This window comes from Zonotrichia albicollis, unplaced genomic scaffold, assembly GCF_047830755.1.
Source record: "Zonotrichia albicollis isolate bZonAlb1 unplaced genomic scaffold, bZonAlb1.hap1 Scaffold_89, whole genome shotgun sequence".
NCBI classification, from domain to species: Eukaryota; Metazoa; Chordata; class Aves; order Passeriformes; family Passerellidae; genus Zonotrichia; species Zonotrichia albicollis.
The window spans coordinates 623301-646799 of record NW_027428462.1 but is presented as its reverse complement, the minus strand read 5'-3'; the positions used below and the strand labels follow the sequence as shown (position 1 = coordinate 646799).

Here is a 23499-nt window from a genome sequence, read left to right as displayed (position 1 = left end):
TGGCATAAGGAGACAGGGAATGGGGGTTTACAGTCAGTTCATCACACGTTATTCCTGATGCTGATCAGTCCTTCTCCTGCTCCAGTATGGGGTCACTTCCACAGGAAACAGTTCTCTGCAAACTGCTGGAATGTAGGTCATCTTTTCACAGTGTGCAATCCTTCAGGCACAGCCTACTCAAGTGTGGGCCCCCCACAGGGTCACTATGAAACCTGCTCCAGTGTGGGCTCTTCTCTGCACAGGTCCCTGGCAGGAACCTATTCCAGCATGGGCTTCCCATGGGTTCACAGCCAAGTCTTGGGCATCCACCTGTTCTGGTGCTGGTCTCTTCCATGGGCTGCAGGTGGATCTCAGCATCCCCGTGGACCTTCATGGGCTGCAGGAAGACAGCCTGCTTCAGCATGGTTCTCACCATGGGCTGCAGAGGAATCTCAGACTTGGAGCACCTCCTTGCCTTCCTTTTCCACTGACCTTGGTGTTAACAGGGTGTTCCTCTCCCATATTCTCACTCTGCTCTTCTCTGGCTACAATTTCCGCTGTATAATAACCTTTAATTCTGTCTTCTTAAATATTTTATCACAGAGGTGTTGCCAGCATTTCTGATTGGCCCAGCCTTGGCCAGCAGCACATCCATCTCGGAGCTGCCTTGGACATTGGCTCTGCTGGAGATGGAGGAATCCTCCAGCAGCTTCTCACAGAAGCCACCCCTGTAGTCCCACTGCTACCAAAACCTGGCCATGCAAACCAAATACAAGCACACACAAAAGACAGATGGTAATTAAGGAGCTTCTAGGCTAAGTATTTGTGTTCTCAGAATCCATAATAAAAGACCTGAGGAGTAGCTTCTGCAGAATCAAGCCATCTAGCAATTGCTGGAAGAGATCCTCATTAATGCTGAATTGTCATTCCTTGATTTCTTGTTTATACCTTTACAATTCTATATCTTTCAAGGGAGTGATTTTCTCTTAAAATACCTAAACTTGCCTGAACCATGCAACCTGTGACTGCTTTCTTGTCTTGTGTGACTCAACTCTTCAGCTTTTCTTATGACTTTGTTATGAGTGATGGCCTAACCTTTGGGAGGGGGAAGAAGATGATAAGTCGCTACCCAGCAGTAGTCAAGCAGACCCCATTGTTTGGTGTCCACTCTGCATTTCAAATGTAATGTAATTTCCATTGCTAATCAAGACCTTCCAGATAATTAGAACTAGTAACTCCAGAAGCTCTTTACCAGGCAGAATAGTGAATGCCTTTCAGCTGGGCATACCAGTTGTCATGCATGACTGTGCTAGTGTTCAGCGTTCTCAGAACCACATAACATCTACCAATACAAAGGCATGCACTGTTCTGAATCCCTGGATCAAAATAAAATAAAATGACATACATCTTGCTTGTTTCAAAATACTTATACACATTCCATCACCTTTCCTTTTGCTTTGGAGTCTTGCCAGACCAATAAATGTTTCTTTAGAGGTGAAGTTAGAGTAACAGACGTCCTTTTAAATCTTTGCCTTGTGCAAAGGGTTCTTGAAAGAGACTAAAATGCTTATCAGGTCACTGCCAGTTAAAACTGGTCTCATGCATGAGGTGGTAGAGAAAACAACATACAGACCACACATCACAAAGGCTCCTTGTTATCGTGAAGCTGTTGATAAGAACTTCTGTAATGGAGGGACAGTGCAACCAATCACCCTGCAGACAGACAAGTGATCCTGTCTACCTCAGGCAAATACTGGGACTGGTAGACCTTTATGAACCAGAGTTCACAAAAGGTCCACTCTCCAGTGGGCAGCAGTGGATAACAGAGCTGACATCTGTCATGTCTAGAAAAATCCTGTAAACAGATCAAGTCCTACCAAAAAAAAAGAAAAAAAAAGGCCTGCAAAATTAGGAGTTTCCTCAGGCTGAATGTTAGGACTCTGTGAATCTCCTGATAGAGAGCTAAAAATGCTGAAGATGTCAGTGCACATCCTTTAGATATGATATTGGCTAAGATATTGATAGTCCCTCATCCAATGGGGGACACTGAGGCCTTCGTGTCTTCTGTGCTTCTTCCATTTCTAAAAAAGGGATGAATACCATCAAAACTTCCAACAAGCACCTAAAATGTAAAATCCTGATGAAGATTCAATGGCCCTATATGATGGAGAGCTTTGCAAGCAAAAAGGACTCAATGATACATGATTTCATCATACCAGAATATTTTCACAGCCAAAAATCTGTAGACAGGAAGATTGAAATATTGAAAAATATTGAAATATTGAAAAAACAGGTAAATTCCCTGTTCTGTACTACTGCCAAAAGAGGAAGGTTATCTGGCTCTGAAGGACACATTAAGGTTTCCAGTATTAAGCAAACAAGAGCACCCTGAAGAAGAATGGAAAGATTATATATATATAGTCTCTTCAGAGATTGCAGCGCTCAAAATACTTGTATACCATATAACATGTAATTAGCAATGAATAGGCAATACCCTTGTTAACAAAATTTCCATTGCTTTACAGTCATTTAGCATGAGACCAGAGTTTTCCTTTTTTACTAGAGCATTGCACTGAGGGTGTTGCCCATGTTAGTGAAAAGGGAATGTCTTCAGCTATTGACTTTTTCTTCTTCCTTACTGTTTCAAAAAAGAACATAAAAAATATAGTTTTTTTTTAATTCTACCACTAAAGTTGGAGCAGGGATGAGAGCTCCCATAAAAGGCCAGAGCCGGCAAGCTATTGGAAATATTACAGAGCCACAGAGCACAAATTGTTACTCAGCTCAGAACTAAAGGCTTGCATAGGCATGCCGTGCTTTATTGTTGGCAAAATCAGTGAAGAGAATTGCAGAAGCCTCATATAAAACACTGCAAAGCTAAAGCCTGAGCAGGCACAGGTTGCAGCAGAGGAGGTTTCAATTGGCTATTAGGAAAATTTCTTCACAGCAGGAATTGTCAAGCATTGGAACAGGCTGCTCAAGGAAATGGTTGAATCACCAGCCCTGGAGGCATTTTTAAGTCATGAGGATGTGGCACTCAGAGACGTGGTTGAGTGGACTGGGCACTGTTAGATTAACAGCAGGGCTCAATGAAATTAGCAGCTCTTTCCAACCTGAATGAATCTACTTGACGCACTCAAGAAATACTCCAAAAAAAGAACTACCATGTTCTTGTTGGTGATGAGTTTCTGACAACAAAAAATGAAAAAAACAACTTCTGCCAGAGAAAAGAAGCTACAGACTTCCAGCATCAACTGTTATTTTTTATACCTAAATAATAATAATAAAGCAGATGCAAGAGTGGTCATGTAAAGGAAATACTTATGTGATATGAAGATAGCAAAAGGTTGGTTCATGAGATTAATGCTAAAAGGATACTACATGAATCATTGTCAAAGCAGCTTGGCCCTATGCTCCTAAGAATTTTTAAATAGCAATCTATTTTTAAAAAGGTTAAAGCAATTTTTATTCCTCTAAAACTTACATGAAGATGTTTCTGCATTTTATTTTTCCTCTACACAATGCATGTACAATAGCAAGGAGAGGCAGGGAGTTAGTACCTGCTGCTAAAATGATTATGTAGTTTGTCAAGGAAAGTCAGATGATTGGGATTTTATGTCATATTTCTACACTTGCAGTAAGGATCAGTCTTTTATACAAACAGGAATAAGAAATTTTATTGAGTGTAAGAATACAAAAATTGGCACATTAAACTGTACAAAAGGTATACTAGCACTAAATGAGGCAACTGGATCCATACAAGAGCCAACATTTACAAATTACTCATACTACTGAAATGTACAGGTGGTGTGGTACTTTCTCATTAAGACTTTATATTCCAATGAAGAAACAAAACCAAAAGCAGTAATTATGTTCTAGTGCCTACTGCCTAAATTTAGAAGCCATATTCCAGAACACAAATCAAAAACAACTGCCTGACTTTCAATATCACAGAGAAAACATGTTAAACGAGGATTAAAAAATTCCCTCAATTTTTAAATTATGAAGACATAGTACCAAGTAAACATTGCCTGATGTTGATCTGGTGGATTATAACACACAGCCCTACAGTATTTTACAGAACCTGGATCCAAATTTGAGGTAGTTCTAAAGGCAGTTTAGGTTAACTGACAGACCAATAACAAAAACACATTGTCAATGATACTAACGTTAATTTTTAGAAATTATTTGGACTACTTTAATTTCAGAATATTACATTGGCCAGTGCATTAAGCAAAGGCATCATGATTTTGATTTTGACCCATGTTCATTAGGGTTAATATAAAGCCCTTGGAAATGCCATTTATTTTGCTCTCATTTAATGAACTGACTGCTGCACATGGCAAGGAACCTACAGATGCTAAAAACACAAGGTCAGTTATAGAAGCAGAGATAAACAGGTATGGGGGAGTCAAGAGAGAGCATCGCCCCTAAATAAGCACATAGTTTAAAGGAATGTGGCTCTCATCAAAAGCTCAGTTTTGCTCCATTAGATTGCTACCTTGCTTTAGATAACAAAAATCTTAAAAGAGATCACAAAAGGAAAAAACATCTAAAGAGAAGGAACAGGGATGTAGTAAAGACTAGTTTGTTACAGAAAACAAAACGGAAGTCTGTAAAGATAAGAGAAAAGAGGACAACAAAAGAAAGCATAAAAACTTCCCAGCTATCAGAAGACTTTTCTAGCTGTCAAATTAGAATTCTGGAGTATAAAAAAGGAACAAAAAATTAGAAGCTTAAATAATGTCATCAATATTATATCTGAAACAAAATACTCTTACCAGGGCCAGAAGATTCACACATTATGTTAAGAACAACTGAGTTTTAAAGTCATTCTGCAAAAATAGCCTAGAATTAGACAATTCAATCTGTGTTTAGATAGTCTAACTCAAGTTTTGTTATATATCCTAGGGATCCGTGTTGCATTCAAATATTGTAGAATTAAGGAGCAGCTTTCTTTATTTAACAGCTGCTAAATGCCTTTAAATAACTGCAAAATTGTTTTTATCTTTGTATATTTAAATGTCTGATCTATAAAAACAACACTCAAATACTTCAATGCTTTTAATAGGAAATACCATCATAAACTATCCAAGATATGAATGCTGGGTTTTATTTATTTTTTAACACAAAATTATACACAGAATAGATAAAAACGTACTATTTTCACATACCATTGATCCACTTTCTTTAAAGTATTTGGACCAGAGCTGCCCATACACTAATTTTACTGTTACTTTCCTGAGGAAACATCAAAATCTGTCCAACCGGCCTAACAAGAAGAATACAGATATTTTAGACCATTTTGATGTATCTAACATGCACCAGACCTACAAGTGATTAGATATACAGCTAGAATTCATATGATGTCCTATTTAGAGCTTTCTCTGGTATATATATTCAAGAAGTTCAGTGAAGTTTCATCTGGGAGTATGAGCAGCTAAAGACAAAGCTTGGTTTTCAAACTACTGTGTTTCTTTTTCTAGATTATTTACAAGGCTACTATACAAGGACTAATCTTATCAAGAGAGGTTTTGATTTTTTACTCATGGAAGAGGTGTCTCTGTGCAGTTTCATAGGTAACTGAACAAGCAGGAGACAGACACTGACATTTAGTCTTGCTAGTAAAATAAGGCTTGGGGAAGGATGTGAACTGTCTGTGATGCGTGTGCCCTAAACACATAGATATGCTATTGAAAGTACAAAGTCTGAGCAAAGCATTTAAGAAAATGCAAATATATTGTTTAATTCTTAAATGTATTTGTGTCAACAAAACAAAATTTCTTTCTTCCACTTAAATCAGTTTCAGTGCTAAACACTGAAAGGTAAGTACCCATCCCTTTAGAAGGCCCCATATGAGAGCTTCAGAAATGCAACATTTTTATCTTCATCTTTCTAGTGATTAGACACTTTCAGCCTTCTTTTTATAACTGTCTAGGATGCTGGTCAAGTTTGACAATTGATCTTCAGGCATGAATTCTTCATCGTCTCTGTATATTCTCTCCTTCTGTTCATCAAGGTATTTCTAGAAAAGAGGTACAGAAAGCTTTATTAGCTCTGTCACAGTCTGTATTTTCCTGATTCTGCTAAAGCATTTTAAGCAGTCATTGCATAGGTTAACTGATTTCAGTTAAACACTTTCCTGAAAGACATCTATCAGAAGCAGGTTTAACCTGACAGGATATTACTGCTGAAACTTAACAATCAATTCTGATTATTTACACCAAAGATTTTGTCAGAAAATTTAACTAGAATCTACAGACTTAGTAGCAGCTAAATAACTGATACTTCCTTAGAAAGAGTAAGCTCTAATTTCCAAGTGCTTAACTGCAAAATGTCTCTAGAGAGATTTAATTCTGAATATCAAATTTTAGCTTACCACTATAGATTCTATATGAGTAGCAACTGTTTCTATAAGACGACTCAAGTTAGCATCAATTTTTCTCTTCTTTTCTGTTGTTGTTAGCAAAACGACTTGATATCTAAAAGGTAAAGATACTCAGAAGATCGTGTCCATAATTAGAGAATTCCTGACATTTAAAACAATCACTTCAAGTCTGATTTATCATCACGTTTAGCCATACTTTTTTTTCCATTAGTATTAATTTGAACCAAGTTACAATATATTAATACTCAAAGAAAAACCCTTATGCGGAAAACAGGAGTTCTGATACAGCAGACAAATATTTTAGCAAAATACTGTTGAGGAGAAACATCTTTCAGTTGTTAACTTGTGAAATTAACACACTGAGATGGATACCTGCTGAAACAACTTTATGTTACATTCAAGAAAATATCTTTATCCTTAAAAACCAAAATAAACAAGGCAGACATGGAAGTTAGGAGCCTTACTGTCTTTGGTGATCATGCAATTCATTTGTAGCTTCACTGAGCCCATCATAGACACCACTCTCAAGTAACTGTTTATGCTTTTTTAACGATTCCAGTTCATTTGCACATTTCTTGTCTTCTTCTTCTATCTCCTGTTGTCATAAGGAAGGAGAAGAAAAAAAAAAAATGGCCTCTCTCAGGTATAATTTGGTTCCTTTTTTCTTTCTACTACCTGATTGTATCCTAATACTTGAATTCAAAATTCACTCAAATAGTTCCAAGTTCAGAGCTGAAAAAAACCCCAAGGATATCCCTCCCAAACCTGAAGTTTCAGCTGTTTTCTGTATCATCCCCATCCCAGAATAAGCCTAACCATCTCTTTATTCCTTTAACCACATTTAAAGGCCTGTGTTGCAGCTACTTTCCCTTCAGAGTTAAAGCTCAAAAAGTGTTGTTTAGATAGTCTAAATAGCTTAGAAATGGCACATTATGAACAACTGTTTCTAGGTTAAAAATACAACCACATTTGAGTAAGAAAATAGCTTTTCTTTTTTGTCTGAAAGAGTACAATTCCAAATCATCTCTTCTAGAATGACACTGTTGATGCTATACAGTCCACAAAACCAAACAAAATTGACGTCAACTCAACATGCAATTTTGATAGATTACTGAAACATCATCCTTCAAAAATAATTTTAATACTTAAGACTTACAAACAGCATTTTAAAAATTAGAAGAGGAATTACATGACTAAGTGTCTGGTGGCAAGTGTGTATTTTATGAGCTTAACTTTAGAGAAAAGTATATGCAAAAGCACAGATCAAAAGCTAAATGTCCTGTGGTTTTGAAAAATAGAAACTAAATTAATTGCCTTTATATACCTATATATACACCTGCCTCAGCTGGTATTAGCAGTGAAATAGCCCTGTTTCATGGCTATAGCACAGGAGTTTGGATTTACAGGAGCATATGTGGTAAACATTGGCGTAGTTCAAAGAACATTTTTCTGCAGGGCACCACAGTCCCACTAAAGCAGTGTTGTCAGAGAAGTTGGGAGGTACCAAAATAGCCACTCAGTTAACAGAGAGGGTGGCTATGTTTTGTTGCTGAACTGCAAGTGGGGAAAAGAATAGGGACTGCTCCTGTGCTGGCAAAGGAAGCTAAAGGAAGTAACAGTTTGAGATCATTAAAACAATTTAACATGCTTTTGGTCAATGTTTTCCTTAGTTTTTACAGAAGCTGATTAAACATGTTTACTGAAAACTGTAAATGTATTTATTATATACAAATTGATTAGACAAGACAGGTTCTGTTAATCCTAAAATTTCCTTCAAGCACATGCCCGGAGACATCCTGAGGTCAGATGATTGTTGCTGCTTTTATTACTGGATGCAGGAATTTATGATTTATAGGATCTGCTACAGTATGATGCCAGATTCTCTTACAAGAAAGTGAAAATTGATTCAGTTAAGGTGGCAGTCAAATCACTTTTCTGAAAAGAATGAAAAAATCCTCTAAGAGGGAAGGAAGAAGGCAGAGGCAGAAGCCCAAACAAAAATGCAACCCAAAAATTTATCGATAAATACAAAAATTAAGGATAAGGGTATCGTTAAGGATAAGTTGTCATCAAGGTGTAAGAAGTTCTACCTTAAGCTTCTGCTGGTAAAGATCATCCAGCTTTTCAGCTTCTTCTGTCAGCATTTTCACACTGCGTTTCTTGTCCTCTAGCATTACATTCACCTAGGATGAAAACATAAACAAGGAAGTATGGTTCAAAAAGAATTCCAACATATAAATCCATGCCATCACAAACCACACCTGGTTAAACAGGTTAAACAATTAAACTAGGCTAGGCTGAGATGGCATTATCTTTCTTCATAGCAGCCTATGTTATGCTTTGTTTTGGATCAGGGGCTAAAACAGTGTTGGTAACACACCAAAGTTTTGGCTACTGCTGAATAGTGCTAACACAGCATTCCAAGGCTTTCTATGCTTCCCAGGGCCCCTCACTGAGTAGGGTAGGGATAGGCAAGAGACTGGGAAGGTGCATAGTGAGGCCAGCTGGCCAAGAGGACATTCCATACCACATAACACCATGCTCAGGTAGAAGGCAGAAGAACGAGGAAATAAAATTCTCCTTCTTTCAATCTGTCCCAAATCCAATCTGTCCCAAATCCAATAGTACTAAAAATCTTCCTGATGACAATTTGTCGGTGATAGTAAGCCACACAATCAACTGGAATGGGTAACTTAGTAGAAACAAATACTTGCAATGGTTGTGGTCAAGTATATGTAAGCTGCATAAACTTTAATTCAGGGAATACACGATATTTCAACCAACAAAGACCTCAGTTCTTAGAAAAACTTTTAGGTTCCATTACAATAAAAGCAGTTTTCTCACAGTTTCTCCCCCTCTACTTGTCCTCAGAAAAACCCCAAGTAATTCAAGAAACCAACCCAACACATCACACTTTAACTATGCAAAAAGGTGAATGAAAGAGGCAGATAAGGTTTTAAGGTTGGTATCTTAGTGTTAATCTTCATTAACTAACTCACCTGTTCCAAAGTATCTTCCAGAGTAATTTTCCGTTGAGTGGCTTTACTAATTTCTTCCTCAGTCTCGTTGATGATCTCCATGAGGGGAACCTGTTATACGTATACAAGAAGATCGAACAAATGCAATTTTCTAATTTGAACCAAGATGCACCCCAATACATCTTTGCCTTTTATTTTTTTTAGGCTCCTGTACTTTCCAATACCAAATCTCTTTCACATACTACAATGTCATTATGGTGACTCATCAAACAAGCTTTTCAATGACATTTCATTGTGAGATTGAGAGACCTTCCCAGCATTCCTAAAGAAACACATTTTTTTTGTGAGTCGTATCTAAGGCCTTCAGTGTTGATTCTACTTACCTTGATCTGAGTTCTGTATTTGACTAGGCAATTTGGTCCTGAATCAGGATTGAACTGAATCTTAAAGTCGTGGCCTTTGGAATTCTCAGCACTTACGGGAATTAATTTCAGCTTTCGAGCCAGTTTATGATACTCTGCCAGTTGCATTTCAATCTGCTCAGAGGAGAAAAGGGCACAAATCATAGAAGAGATACAAGTGAAAAGCTGAGCAAGAAGTATTAATATAGTACTTTAAACAAGTTCCTGAGTTGCTCTCTGTAGCCATAATTCCTTGCTACCCCACAGTATTCAAGAGCTGTATGCAATGCCAGTACAGCAGTTTGCTGCATTAGGTACTGGTTTATGATTCTTTCAGAGTTTGCACACTGAGGTTTCTTAGTGTCTATGGCTGAGAACACTGAATGGTTTCACCTGTGGTTTTCTATATTCATCTGCCATAATTTTTCCTGCCTCAAGTTTTTGAGAATTAGCTGATAGGGAACTAAAAACGTGCTGGAAAATACTACTAAATAAATGATCAGTTATAAGGTCAATATGCCTTCTCTCATTAGTTTTGACAGGAAATGCTACACAGCCACACATCCTAACAACAAACTAACTTGAGCATGCCTTTAAACAAAGCTTATTAAATGCTTTAACTTCTAATTAATGAGTGCTATTAAATGCAAACGTTAAAGAACCCAGGGTTTTTTTTTTCCGGTTTTATATGCTTCATACTTGCACCTGAGGATTTAAGTTGATAAAAGTGCTTGATAAAGGGTGATCCTACCAAACATTTTTGAAATTTTTTATTTAGTTCTCCAATTGGCAAAGCAGAAAGCTTTTAAATCCCATCACTTACAGGACTATATCTTTTCATTCTGTTTGAAGGGATTGAACTTGGCCCTTGAAAGATGTTACAACTGCTACACAAAGAACTAATCAGGCCTAAATGCATGCAAAGCTATTGATTCAAATTCACTAGTTTTGCCTTACTTCCTTGCTCTGAAATATTAACATTAGCCTGCAATTTCTTGTGTTACCAAAGCAATGGCATGCTAATGTTATCAAAGCTCTTAATGCTACAGCAGTGCCAGCTGACCATGCTTCATATTCTAGACACATCTCTTACGATGCAGGAAAAAAGTACATTTTCATTAAGTGCAAAACAGAAAAAGGGAAAAAAGCGCAACATTTTTCAGAGGTACTGTAAACAGAGGCCATTCTTGTCAGTTTTGCTTGGTTAGATACACGTATGGTGGTGTTAGGTTATTTAGGAAAGAAATTATCAAGACTCCAATTTTAAGCTTGCATGATGAAAACTGGCAGCCACCTCTGAGTGTTGTGGGGTTTTCACATACCGCGTCTCTATTCCTAGCATATTTTATCTCTTCATTCCACATCTGATCTCGTTCTGCTTGCAGCTCCTTATTCAGCTTGTTAATGGTTTGCTGCAGCTCATTTCTCTTGTGATTTATTCTCTCAATGTCTGCAGCTGAGTACTTCTGGTTATCTAAGATGTGCTGGAGCCGGGCATTCTCCTGCTTCATGGCTTCTACTTCTGCTCCTAAGTACATAAAACATTTGTGAAATGGACATAAAATACCAGCCTATATACATAAACCTCACCTCTGTATTGTATGAGTAAATGACAGTTATTACATAACATTACCATTTCATTACTCCAGTGTACAGAGAGTATTAGACAAAAAATAATTTTATTAGCAATCCATTCTGGAAAGTTTATTTGTAGCATCATGCTACTCCAAGTACCTTGCTCTGCTCTCAAGCTAAGAACTCCAATTATTTGAAGACTACTTCTAGCTTCACTGTCCTGACTGTGATCAAGTCCTCCTTACCTGCTGTCTCAACTTCATCATTAACACTTTTCAGGTTTTGATCAAGGATGGATATATGAGATTTCATATTAGCCAAATAAGCCTGGTATTTCTGGACGTCTGCTTGAAGGGACGATTTCACATTTCGTAGCGTTACTCTACGATCCTAGGAAATGGGTGAAAAGAACAACCACTCTTAGATAAATATAAAATAATGATTTCACTTTCCAGATAAGACAGTAGAGTAATTGATCAATATCAATAGCACAAATATAAAACTAAAGAACTTTAATAATTTTTTATCCCTGTGACAGCTAAGTCCAGTCAAGACACCTTTAAAATAACAGCAAAGAAGGCTGAAAAGATTCTTGCATTTCAGCATTATGTCTCTCATTTGCATCAGACAGTGCTTTAGACAATTCGTACTACAGGTAGTCCACAACTTAACTCTAATAATACATGGAGGGCAGATGAAACAGGGGCATGGAAAGCCAGGAATAAGCTCAGCAGATTTTGCACAGTTGGCACCAATTTCAATTTCCCACCTGCACAGCCACTAACCCATTTTTAAACTCAGGATTTATTAAAAGCAGAATCCAGCTTTTCAAGCAAAGTATTTTCCATACAATATATTTGTTACCACTGAATCCCATGCCTCATATTTGAATACCAACACACTTGAAAAAAATAAGGTTGAAATTTATATTAAAAAATTTGGTTCAAGTATTTTATTGATATTTCAGTCAATATAAGACCTTATTACCTGTAAATACCTGCACATTATCAAATAGTTACTGAAGATTCCACAGAAAAAAGCCTTGTTCTCTAATAGTATAGAGTCTGTAAAAGTCTGGCCTAATTAAAATCTCAAAGCACTGAAATTTTTTCCTTTGTTATGTATCATAAGTATCTTCATTCAGAAATTGTCGATATTATAAAATTCAACTCCACCATAAAAACAGACACAATTTACTAACCGGCTCACTTTCCTTTTCTTTTTCTAGTCTTGCAATCTCTTCTTGAAGTCTTTTGTTCTCAGCTTCTAAACTTTCCATCTGGAATGGATCTATATTAAATAAATCCTCTGTGGGAGAGCAGAAGAGAGAGTGGAGTTACAAATTTATCTCAATATCACCACCTATTTTGAGTATCTGAACTTGAGCTTCAGCACAGTAAATACCCATTATCTGGATAATTATTTTACACTAAAAAAATAACTAAAAACAACCAAGAAACTTACCAGAAAAACCTTTCATTAAAATGTAACCAGGCAAAAACCCCAGAACAAACAAGAAGAAAAATGGGTTTCTCAGTCTTTATGTCAGAAAGAGTTCTCATGTCAAAGTCACTCTCAAGAGGTAAGGGTTTCCAAACTCTCATACAGCCCACACCACAGGAGAGTATACAAGTCAGGACTACCTTGTGAAGCTAGAACAAATCAAACTTACTTAACAACCTCTTTCTTATCCATATACTTCCTTGCTTCTTGAGTCATCTTTTCCCTAACTTAATTTGGCTCTGCCAAAAAATGGGATGATTATTTTTTCCCAATATCCAGTAACAGTGTGGTATCTTGTTTCCTCTCCAACTGATGGCTCCATTTTGCAAAGGGCTCTAGGTCTGGCTTTTCATAGGAGAGCAAAGAAAGTAAGAAATGTTTTTCTTCCTTTTCTCACATTGTGTTTGTATTTCTGCAGGTGGTGAAATGAGTGAGTCAAAAAACCCTAATAATTTTCTACCTCCCTGAAGACAAACACAGGTGCATGCTGAATCACACACAGAATCCTCACAATAGAGTTTGGAACTCTTGCAGACTGCTTTCAGATCTTTCAAAAGCTGAACTTTCTTGTCAGCTGTGCATCCTCTGAAAATAATTTTCTTTTTTTTTAATTGTTAACTTTTCCAGACAGAAACAAGAGCCATCTGCATAGATGGAGTTCACATCTGAAGAATCATATACTGGTTTTCTGTGACAAAGACATTAAAAAAATCAGGTGACACAGCTACAGCTGATAGCAGATCATGATCTATCCATCCGTACTGCTAAAAATACACATAAAGAGAGCATTAAGTTGAAGTAACTGAAACATACTTAGGTATTTCAGACTCCCTTAGATCACTTTCACTCGTAAACTGAACAAACTGATGCTAGGAGAAAAGAAACCGGTAACACAATTGAATACTTAAAATTTGAAAACTTACTTAATTTTGACTGGACTTCAGCATCCAACTCTTCAAAGGTATCTCTCCCTTTCATGAAAAGATCATAGCACTTCACACAGTAGTCCATGAAAAGCTGAAAACAATTTAAAAATCTTTCATTTCAACAATTCCAAGACCTGTAAAATGTCTGGATAGGCTAAAGCTACTCAATCAGTTGAATTAAACAGACATCAAAAATATCTTTAATGCTTCGATTGTACTTTTGTAAAATTAAACTTTTTTCCTCCCTTTGAACATAGAATGTCAACAGATTATATATTCAGGCAGAAGGAGACAACTATAATTCACACTAAGAAAGGTCTGGAAATACTGTATTTTTAACAATTATATTTAACAAAGATTGTAGGTAGAATATTTAAGAATTGTTCATCTTGATGCATATGATTCTCTCAGGCTAGTTTATGGAAACTGCAGGTCTGTTTAACAGACCTTTTCTATAAATATGACCATTAAAATTCAGATCTGTAGATCTCAAAGTACTCTTATCTAGAATTAAAGAAAGGTTACCCAAAAAGAATTTGCTAGACACTAAGTCACAGATGCTTCAGAAGCATTTACACCAGCATTGTGAATTTTGTATCTATATATATATGCATAAGTGCCAATGTAGAAGAACGCATTTAGTTTAAAAGCATTGTTACTTGCCAACCATCATGTTGTAACCTTAGTCCAAAATTATGATTTTACTTGATTTTTTGCAATTTCTAATTAAGTGTTTTAGCTTATAATGCAACCCTCTCCAAACACCTGCTGTGATTTAACACCGAGTTAAATCTGAGTAGTACTAATAATCCATAATAAATTAAAAAGAAAGCAAACTGTTGGATTAAGAGCTCGAATTATACTGCCACCCTATTTTGTGGCTCAGAAATAAAACTTTACAACCAATTTTTACATAGTAAACTGAGTAGATATTGGCACAAGTCACTATATTTAGAATGAAGTCACGGTCTTTACACTGCACTGCAGTTAACCTCAGAAGTCTTGAGTGCTAAAGGAAAATACATCAGAAACTCTACTAAAACAATAAACAGCATAATGATGCCCTTTCTCTACAAAGGAGAACAGTATATACTTGTAGAATAAGGTGAATATAAAATAAAGAGAATATTTTGTTTAATACCCAGTCTACACCAATAGACTGATCATGATACCTGCTCAGGAAATAGTTGATCAGGTTTTTTATACAATACTACTCTACCTCCTAGAAAGCATTGTGAATATAAAAGGGAACAGAATCTATAAATACATGACCCAGCAATCTAAACTGTAATTAAATTGTGTTGTTACAGCACACTGCAAAATCCAGTTGAGCAATTCTGATTCTAATTTCCTTTTTATTATACCTTATTATGTACAATTCCATCATCTGTCTCTCCTCCCCAGCTCTGTCTGTCATCGAACGATGGTGCATTTTCCCTGATCGCATTGTACAGCTGAAAAGCAGAGGTGCACACAACAAAGAGCAAATATGAAGACATCCATTAGTTTCCATGCTAGTTTTCGTGAAAAGAAGCAGAGAACCACTGGATTAGGATTTCAGCAAGCAGGTTGGAATGAACCTGTGTTGAGTTGACTAAACACACAGGTAAAGAGGCGTGAACTAGACAGTCAACACTGCCAAATTGTCTTGTGTCTTTTGAGCAAAAAAGGACAGGGTTTTCCTGGGCGCTCAATTCAGCAGTGGTCAACTTCTGTCACAGATGCCAAATTTTGCTCAGTCCTGAGTTGGCAGCAACAACAGTTAGGACTACTAAAAAACCCAAACCAACCAAACAAAACCAAAATTAAGTAAAAAACACCCCACTCTAACTGAAAACTTGCCACTCTGTATCAGAATCACAGGACATTTGAACAATTTCAATTGAAAATTCCATCCTTAGATTTCAAATTTAGGAGAGAATGGCAGATGTCACAACATTTGCGCTGGAGATACACGTTCCATTCAGTGATTATACTCATTAACTTCTCACGTTTATTGTATGTACAGATCAGCATTTTGCCACCTCCTCTTATACATTAATTTATCCAGTGCATACATGTAAAGAAAAAAACCTATCATAATATAACATGAAAAGCTCACTTTAAAAGTTACTAAAACATTAGGCCAAGGGTCAGCTCCCAGATGACTGCTAAGAACATATATGTTAAACAAAGAGATTTGTAGAAAATATGTACTAAATCTGTATTGAAACTAACATTCCAGCCTGGAAAGTGAAAATATTTATCTTAAGACAAACATTACCTTGACACAATCAATTAACCAAAACAAAGCTGCCACAATCTGAGGCCAGGTGTGTGGTGCTCCCACAGTGTACATGGAGCTTTTTGACAGAGCAAAGGGGTACCTGTACAGCCAAAGAAGATACATTTTTAATAGCTGTGGAAGACAGTGATGAAAACAAACCAGCACATTTTGAAAATACAGCAGCACATTTTTATATGTAGATGAACGCACAGAAGGAAGAGCAAACTCAATTCTACTATACTTCAAAGGAAATTAGTTGAGTTCTTACAGCACAATTTTATTCAATTATCATGGGTTTCTCATTTTGCAACTCATAGAATATCAAGGCTTAAAAGGGACCTGTAAGGATCTACAAATCCAACTCCCTGCTCCTCATAGGACTGCCTACAACTAAACCATATGATCAAGAGTGTCATCCAGACGCTCCTTGAACTCCCAAAACTTCAAGTGACTTGTCAGAATTAGTAATTTTATCCAGAATTACACCCTTGGTGCAGCAGAGTGTAATCCTTTTCAACATTTTAAGCTATATCAGCAGTTTCAAATGTTATAGATTAAAACAAAACTTTATTAAAATGCTGAGAAGTGTACAAAAAAGATTTGCACCTACATTTAAGGAGCCCTGGCACTCTGACACCATCATGGGTATACATTCCCTTTTTTTTTTTTTTTTAATGAGACTGAAAGTTCACAGTTATCAAGAGGCAGAGGATTTTCTTTCCAAGACAGTGTTGGGGCATTAATGATTTCAAACACTGAACAAATTCAGCAACAAACCACTCAGCTACTTAGTGTTTGTCGCCCCTCAACAGTAATTTTGTTATTTCCACATTCTGCTTTGAAAGCAGAATGAGAAAAATTGCAGGAAAACATATTTTAAACTAAATTAAATTTGTTTAAACTAAAATTAAATTGTCTTGATCCAAAATTCTGGAAATTTTAGTTCTTAGATTCTAACAAAATGAACAGAAAGGTCTGTAAAAGAAAATTGTGCCTTGTCCTCCAAAGTTCTATACAAATAATCAATTAAATTTTACATGACAATGCAAGATTCCCAGAGCTTATAGTTCTGTAAATTCAAATATAAAATGTATAGCAGATGCTGAAAATCAGAGAGTAAACCTAGAGTTAAATTAAACAAAAGTGAAACAAAGCAATCACAACATTTTACTTTTAGAGTCTCATCTGAATAAATAAACCTATCCATTCCCCCCAACTATCAATGCAGAATTCTTAGCTTTTAAATTTCTAGCCATAGCATATCTATTCAGCCCAGGAAACTAACAATAATCATTTTACCCAAGGTCTTTAAAAACTTTGGGAATTTCCTCTTCAAATTTTGAGTCAGGCAGTTCATAAGAAGGGCAGAGGAATTTGTAGATAAAGGTGAAGATCTTTAAAAAGTCCTGAACTGATGGAGATTGTAGTGATTTCACGGAAACATTGTGGGCATAAGCATTCTCAACAAGGAACTGTGCAAAAGAAACACGGAATACCAGTCACTAAATAAAATTTATAGTTGAAACCAAGGGAAATAACCATTTTGACTAGCACATTTTACACCTCATAACATACATGCAGAACAAGTTAATATGTTACCTCACAAAGCTTTTTGATACATTGTTGGATGAATGTCTTGTCATGAAGGGGCCTGGGATCCTTTATCTTTTCTGTCCCAAACACACCGTACTGGCTGCTGCGTGACCCTCCAGCCCCACTCACTCTAGGGACAGACAATAAATACAGGCCTTGTGACAATACATAGAAAGAAGAACTCTCCTCATGTTTAAGTCACAACAACTGCTAGCTTTGTTTTCTTTGCATTTGTTATAAAAAGTGATACTTGAAGTTTTCTCTTTGTTTAAGGTCATTGGAAAAACATCATCAACCTGGAAGTCACAATGCCATAAGTACAACAAAGATTACTGCATCCTAGATGAATACTTTCTTCATTTTATTGAAAGAAATAAACTTTTAGAGAGCAGAAAAATACCCCAAAGATGAAAAAAAATAAAGTTGGTGACTGTAAATAAACTCTAAAACTATTTAAGGAATATTTAAAAGGAATAACCTCTGCAACAATGGGGTACTACCAAGAAGATACCCATAACACAGAAAGTCATGAGCTAAGTAGAAAGATTATAGAGTTTTGGAAAGTTTGTATCAGAGAGAGGAAACTAATGCAGAGTATACTTCCAATGTCATTCTTCTTAAACAAGAAAATGTATTGAGATACTCTTAAGGTCTGCAGTGCACATCATTCCCAAAAGAAAAAAAAAATAAAGCTCCCAAAGCAATTCCTACTCCACAGCATTATTGTTTAGTGATCAAGGACTGGAGGAAGGCAGACCTGAAGGTCAGCTTGCCTCAGATCCATTATTCTCTATAGTGAAAATCTGTCAAGAAAGAAAATTACCAAAATTAGAGGATCATTTTTGTTTTAATGTACAGTGCAGACAACAAAAGCTATCCATACCTGTTCCCAAAACAGCTGACTTTTCTTTCTGAAGCTCCAGATGTAGGTTTGTTCATGCTCAGCTTCCCAAAGGTGCTTCTGTCCTTCCTGAGGAGCACAAAAAGTTTCAAGTGACTACTTCTACCAATTCATACAAGAGCTATAGTAAGTAGCTCTTATAGTACTTGTATTATAGTACAAGACTGTAAATAAAATCTACAATATTTAAGGAATATTTAAAAGGAATAGACATAGGAATAGACCCCTGCATAGACCATACATAGCTCATACAAGAGTGATACAAACACTCATATATTCCTAAGCACCTTCATCCCCCAACATCTTAGAAAGGTTAACTGATGCATCCAGCTATCTCCTCAGAAACACGTAACAAAGTGTTACATTTGAAACATGACACAAGTACATGTGTCATGTTTCATACAGAAAGGAAGTATTTTTGCAAAACTGGAGCACATGTGCAAACACCCTTGGCTGTAGGGAGCCTTCTTCTCACTGTCTTATTTTTTTCCCCTCAGTTGCTACTCACACTCAAACACACTATAATAAATCTCTTCAGAATTAGTTTTATATACTTATTTTTAGCAACATCACTAGCCAGACTTACATCTGAGGTGTCTGAAGACCCATCTTGTTGGTGTCCTGCACTCTCAGTGCCATCATAGATTGTCGACTGCTGCTTCCAGCAATACTTGAGCTTCGCCTCATTGTGACTGCTGTAAACCACAATCCCTCAGTATTCCAGCAGTATCAGAAAATCCAGGACCTAAGGGTATTTTCTTTTCTAAATGCCACAATGATTTTCCAAAGACTCAGAATAAACAAGTAGACCTGTACATTGGACCAAAAAAAAAAAAAAAAAAAAGAAGAAAGAAAAAAAATTGTGTTAGAATCCTCAAATATATAAGAGCAGCCACAGCCCTTTAAATCAACCATTTTATTGATAAAAAGTGTTAGTGTTTCTTCCAAACCTACTGTTTTGTCTTTCTTTACATTTGGTCATTTCAGACCTACAGGTCCCAAAAGCAAAAGAGCTTGAGAAATTTTTCATTTCAGTCCACTGGGAAAAAGGCCACACTACCACGAGTACACCAGTACTGCTTACAGCGCTTCTGCTGTACATCAGCTCCTGAGCTTCTTGTCCTGAGCCCGCCCATTCCTCTGCAACTGATCTCCCAGCATTACAGCACAATAACTGGAAAACCTATTCTGAGATAATATTATGGCTCTCTTCAGAATATGCATGCAGCATATAAATCAAACTGGAATATTAAGACCATTATCCCCTGTGGCATTAAGGGGGAATTTGAAGTAAACAGAACTCACAAAACATTAAGTCACAAAAATTGCCTGCTTCTGCCCTCTAAAGACGTTCTACTTTATTTGTGAGATGGGCTTAAATGACTGAATTATAACTAATAAAAACTCCCTCTATTACAGATGTTACCAAAACACATTATTAATATAAACTGTTGCTTCATTTTGCTTCCAGTTCCACTGCTCACAAACCACAACAGAAGTTTAGCTCAAGCTCAATTCATAGGGCAGCATTTTTCACTGTGTCTGGGGAAGTAATCTGCATTATTCCATTACTTTAACTGGGACCAACCACAAAGAGAATGAATTTTCACAATCATAGCAAGCAATTAGCTTCTAGAATAACAGAATCAATTAGGTTGGAAAAGACCTGCAAGATCATCAAGTCCAACTTATGACCAAACACCACCTTGTAAGCTAGACCATGGCACTAAGTGATACATCCAGCCTTTTCTTATACAGCTCCAGGGACACTGACTACACCACCACGCTGGGCATGTGTGGTGGTTGTTTGAGCAAGCTTAACACACTCATTCACGACAGCAGTCCATTCCAGTGTGTAATCGCCTTTTCTGTGGAGGAATTCCTCCAACTGTCCCACCAAAGCCTGGTGCAGTTTGACACCGTGTCCTCTCGCTTATTGCCTGGGAGAAGAGGCCGACCCCCACCTGGCTACAGCCTGCTTTCAGGTGGTTCCAGAGTGATAAGGCTCCCCAGAGCCTCCTTTTCTCCAGGCTAAACACCCTCAGCTCCCACAGCCGCTCCTTAGGAGACTTGTGCTCCAGATCCTTCCCCAGCTCCGTTGCCCTTCTCTGGACACGCTCCAGCCCCTCAATGAATTGCGGGCCCAGACGTGGCCGCAGCGCTGGAGATGCGGCCTCACCAGTGCCGCGTACAGGGCTCTGTCACTGCCCTGGTGCTGCTGGCCACACAGCTGCTGACAAAAGGCAGGACTCTGAAAGAGCAGAGATTTAAGAGCAGATTGCCAGAGCCAACATGCCAGCAAGAAAAAAACCAAGAAAGCGTAGAGCGCGGCAAAGCCGGGCCCAGCTCCACCCGCTCGCCCTGAGAGCGCGTCTAAACCGCACCGAAGGCGACCGAGGGGACTCAGCGGCGAGCCCGCAGCCGGGACTCACCGCCGCCGCACGGACACTTGTCCTAGGGGGGTGAGGGGGTGAAGGAGTGAGGGTGCTGCCACTGCCACTGCCACTGCCCCCCGCTCCCCGCCCTGCCGTTACCGCCAGCGCCGCCGCCTCCTCGCAATTTCAAATCCGCCCGCCCGGACGTGGCCCAGGCGTCACACGGAACTGCGTCACGGCGGGGCCGCGAGCCGGGCAGCGCCGCGGGCGGGGACCAGGGGCGGGGGAAACGGAGCGGAGGAGGAGCGGGGGAAACCGAGAGGAGGAGGCTCCACCCCCGGAAAGGCTCGGGGAAGGGCCATGGCTGGACGGCGACCTGGATGTGCCCACGGTGAGTGTCTGCCAGGCGCTGCCGGCCACGGCGAGCCCCGGGTTTTTTTCAAGCCGCCGAGAGTTTTCCTAGGGAAGAGCCCGAGCTCTCGGTCCCTGTGTGCCCGCGGGGATGGGAGTCGGCACCCGGCCTCAGCAGCGCTGGGGCCGCGGCTGCCCCTGCCCTTGTGCCTGTGTTACTGCTCCCGGGTGCTGTCATAGTGATCTATGTCTCTATATGTATATATATGTATATTTGTGTGTGTGTAGATACGGTGTATGCACGTATATATAACTATAGTGTGTATATGTGCATATATGTGTGTGCTTATGTGTGTGAAAAATGCATATTTTATGATTGGCTTTTCGCAAATATTAAAATGAGTATTATATGTGTTATGTTAGAAAGTGATACTGTATTAATTTGCTTAAGTAGTGTGTTAAATGTAGTTTTAGGTTATAACAAAATGTTAAAATAGAAACTATGCTATGTAAGATTTTTTTTAAAGAAAGGACTTGCAGCGAGATAGCAGCCACAGGACACCTAAATCTTTCAGAGAAAGTTTCTCCTGATAAGAGAGCAATAAATTCTCTAACTTCTTCCCTCCTCACTCAGCCATGAAGATGCCAGTTAGGGTTGAGAGGAAGAAGTTGACGATGACCAGACAGAATCCTGTGTTTGAATGGAATTTATTCGTCATGTATGAGGTGTATGAATATGCAACAGGTTATTGTTTTTAGGAGTTAATCCTTCATTAATGGCTGTCCTTTTTCGGGCTTATGCTGCCCAGAAAGAGGTACCTGGACATCCGTAACTCTTTGTTTCTATTGTCTCATATTGTCCTAATCTAAATTGTCCAAATAATTATTACTCTAATTATATTGCTATTTTTATAACCATTTTTATTACTATTAAACTTTTAAAATTTTAAAAGCAAGTGATTGGCATTTTTCACATGTGTGAATATATATATAGCATATGTGTGTATATATAGCATGTGCATATAAATAGTATATATGTAGTCTACATAGCGTGTGTGTAACATATATAGTAAAGACATGTAGTGTAAATGCATGTATATGTGGTGTATATGCAGTGTGTAGATATACACACATACCATATAGTGTTAGACTTAATTGGTGGGTCATAGGGCTGTTTTCTGACTTGTTAAAAAGAGTAAGTGCATACCGTATAAAAGTATAAAAAAGTTGTGTAAAATTTAGCTGCTATAAAAATAGTAGTGGTATAGGGATGAACATAATGGGGAAAGCAGATGAAGTCAGGAGTTTCAACAGTGTGCCCTGTGTGGGCATGGAAATGTCTGTCAGAAGGTAGGTGCTAATTTATTAAACAGTGATAATTCTGTAAAGTGAATTCTTATAAAAATTCCCACAGGAGGAGGTTGCTCCAGGAAGAGCAAATGGTTGATGAAGGCCATGGTTTCAGGGAGCTGATTTTTCATCCTGAAAAGGGGACTTACGATGTCCGTGGTACATCGTCTGGCAGTGGGATGGCTTGTGGATCATCTCTCTTTCATCAACCAGTGTGGCTATGAGGTCTGTGACTCCTTTGCACACCCTGGTGATGTCACTCCCAGTACTTCTGCCACATCTACTGAAGACTGTCACAGTATTTCTACTTTTGCTGCCACCCCTTCATCAAGCAATGGTCCTTCTTACTGTCCTGGAAATGCTGTAGAAACAGAAGGTAAAAGAGCAAAAATGAGATACGTGTTTCGGGAGGAGTTCTTTGATATTTCTAAGCCCTATATAGCTGCAGCTCCTGAGGAGCAGCTGTGTCAGGGATGCCCTGAGGTGAGTCTGACAGAAATAAAGGCCAACAGCAACAGAGAGGAATACCAAGAAGGAGCAAAGAGTGACACTGGAGATTCTCTTGCCACTGCTAGGAAGGTATGTTATCTGTAACACAGTAAATTACAGTAATCCCTTGATAAATAATATACTACTAATATGGTTTTGCATACCTGAGTCTTTTTAGGTAGTGTAGAAGAGTGGGAACTTTTGAGAATATTCCTGTGTCCCTCATGTCAGTAATGTGCATTCTGTGTCTCATAAGCAGTGGATTGCTCCTGAAATCTCCTGACACTTGTTGTGGTCAGGTACACAGTCTGAAGCTGTGGTAGCTGTTGAGATTGTGCAGATTATCAAATTGGGAAGGACAGTATGAATTTACTTTCAGTGTTGTTTAGTACTGTTCCATACGGATAAAAGAAAATAAGAGTCA

At 38.1% G+C, this 23499-nt stretch overlaps 2 protein-coding genes across 18 annotated transcripts in view; one reads left to right on the top strand and one right to left on the bottom strand.

The window, feature by feature from the left end:
• Window positions 1-3629: 3629 nt before the first annotated feature.
• On the bottom strand, window positions 3630-21183 carry LOC141728103 (kinetochore protein NDC80 homolog). Of its 4 annotated transcripts, none has more exons than XM_074534441.1 (17): window positions 21045-21182; window positions 19097-19320; window positions 18493-18579; window positions 17616-17739; window positions 17316-17488; window positions 16014-16116; window positions 15115-15204; window positions 13748-13841; window positions 12523-12629; window positions 11567-11711; window positions 11069-11274; window positions 9729-9881; window positions 9367-9456; window positions 8458-8550; window positions 6832-6962; window positions 6359-6461; window positions 3630-6004 (listed from the first exon to the last, which is right to left on the bottom strand). In XM_074534441.1, the coding sequence occupies exons 2-17, from the start codon at window positions 19195-19197 to the stop codon at window positions 5882-5884; spliced, it is 1923 nt and encodes a 640-aa protein (XP_074390542.1). In that variant the 5' UTR covers window positions 19198-19320; window positions 21045-21182; the 3' UTR covers window positions 3630-5881. The 4 variants fall into 4 exon arrangements, with proteins under 4 accessions (XP_074390542.1, XP_074390543.1, XP_074390544.1 ...); XM_074534442.1 differs by having other exon boundaries at window positions 20943-21096; XM_074534443.1 differs by lacking the exon at window positions 21045-21182 and adding an exon at window positions 20475-20795.
• Window positions 21138-23499, top strand: part of LOC141728104 (N(6)-adenine-specific methyltransferase METTL4-like) — a 52619-nt gene continuing 50257 nt past the window's right edge. For all 14 annotated transcript variants that reach the window (XR_012578794.1, XR_012578789.1, XR_012578792.1 and 11 more), the window contains exons 1-2: window positions 21138-21276; window positions 22651-23165. Coding sequence is in view for 2 of the 14 variants with exons in the window: in XM_074534447.1 (XP_074390548.1) it covers window positions 22737-23165 (429 nt within the window). In the remaining 12 variants the exon portion in view is untranslated. The remainder of the gene's footprint in view (window positions 21277-22650; window positions 23166-23499) is intronic.

What these genes read in the sequence shown, in the direction of transcription:
- LOC141728103 (XM_074534441.1), bottom strand. Translation starts at nt 19,197, where the DNA reads ATGAGGCGAAGCTCAAGTATTGCTGGAAGCAGCAGTCGACAATCTATG. An exon ending in GGTTAATTGATTGTGTCAAG is followed by an intron (nt 15,205 to 16,013) that starts GTAATGTTTGTC and finishes TCTGCTTTTCAG; the next exon opens with CTGTACAATGCGATCAGGGA. An exon ending in TTTACCAGCAGAAGCTTAAG is followed by an intron (nt 6,963 to 8,457) that starts GTAGAACTTCTT and finishes TTATGACAACAG; the next exon opens with GAGATAGAAGAAGAAGACAA.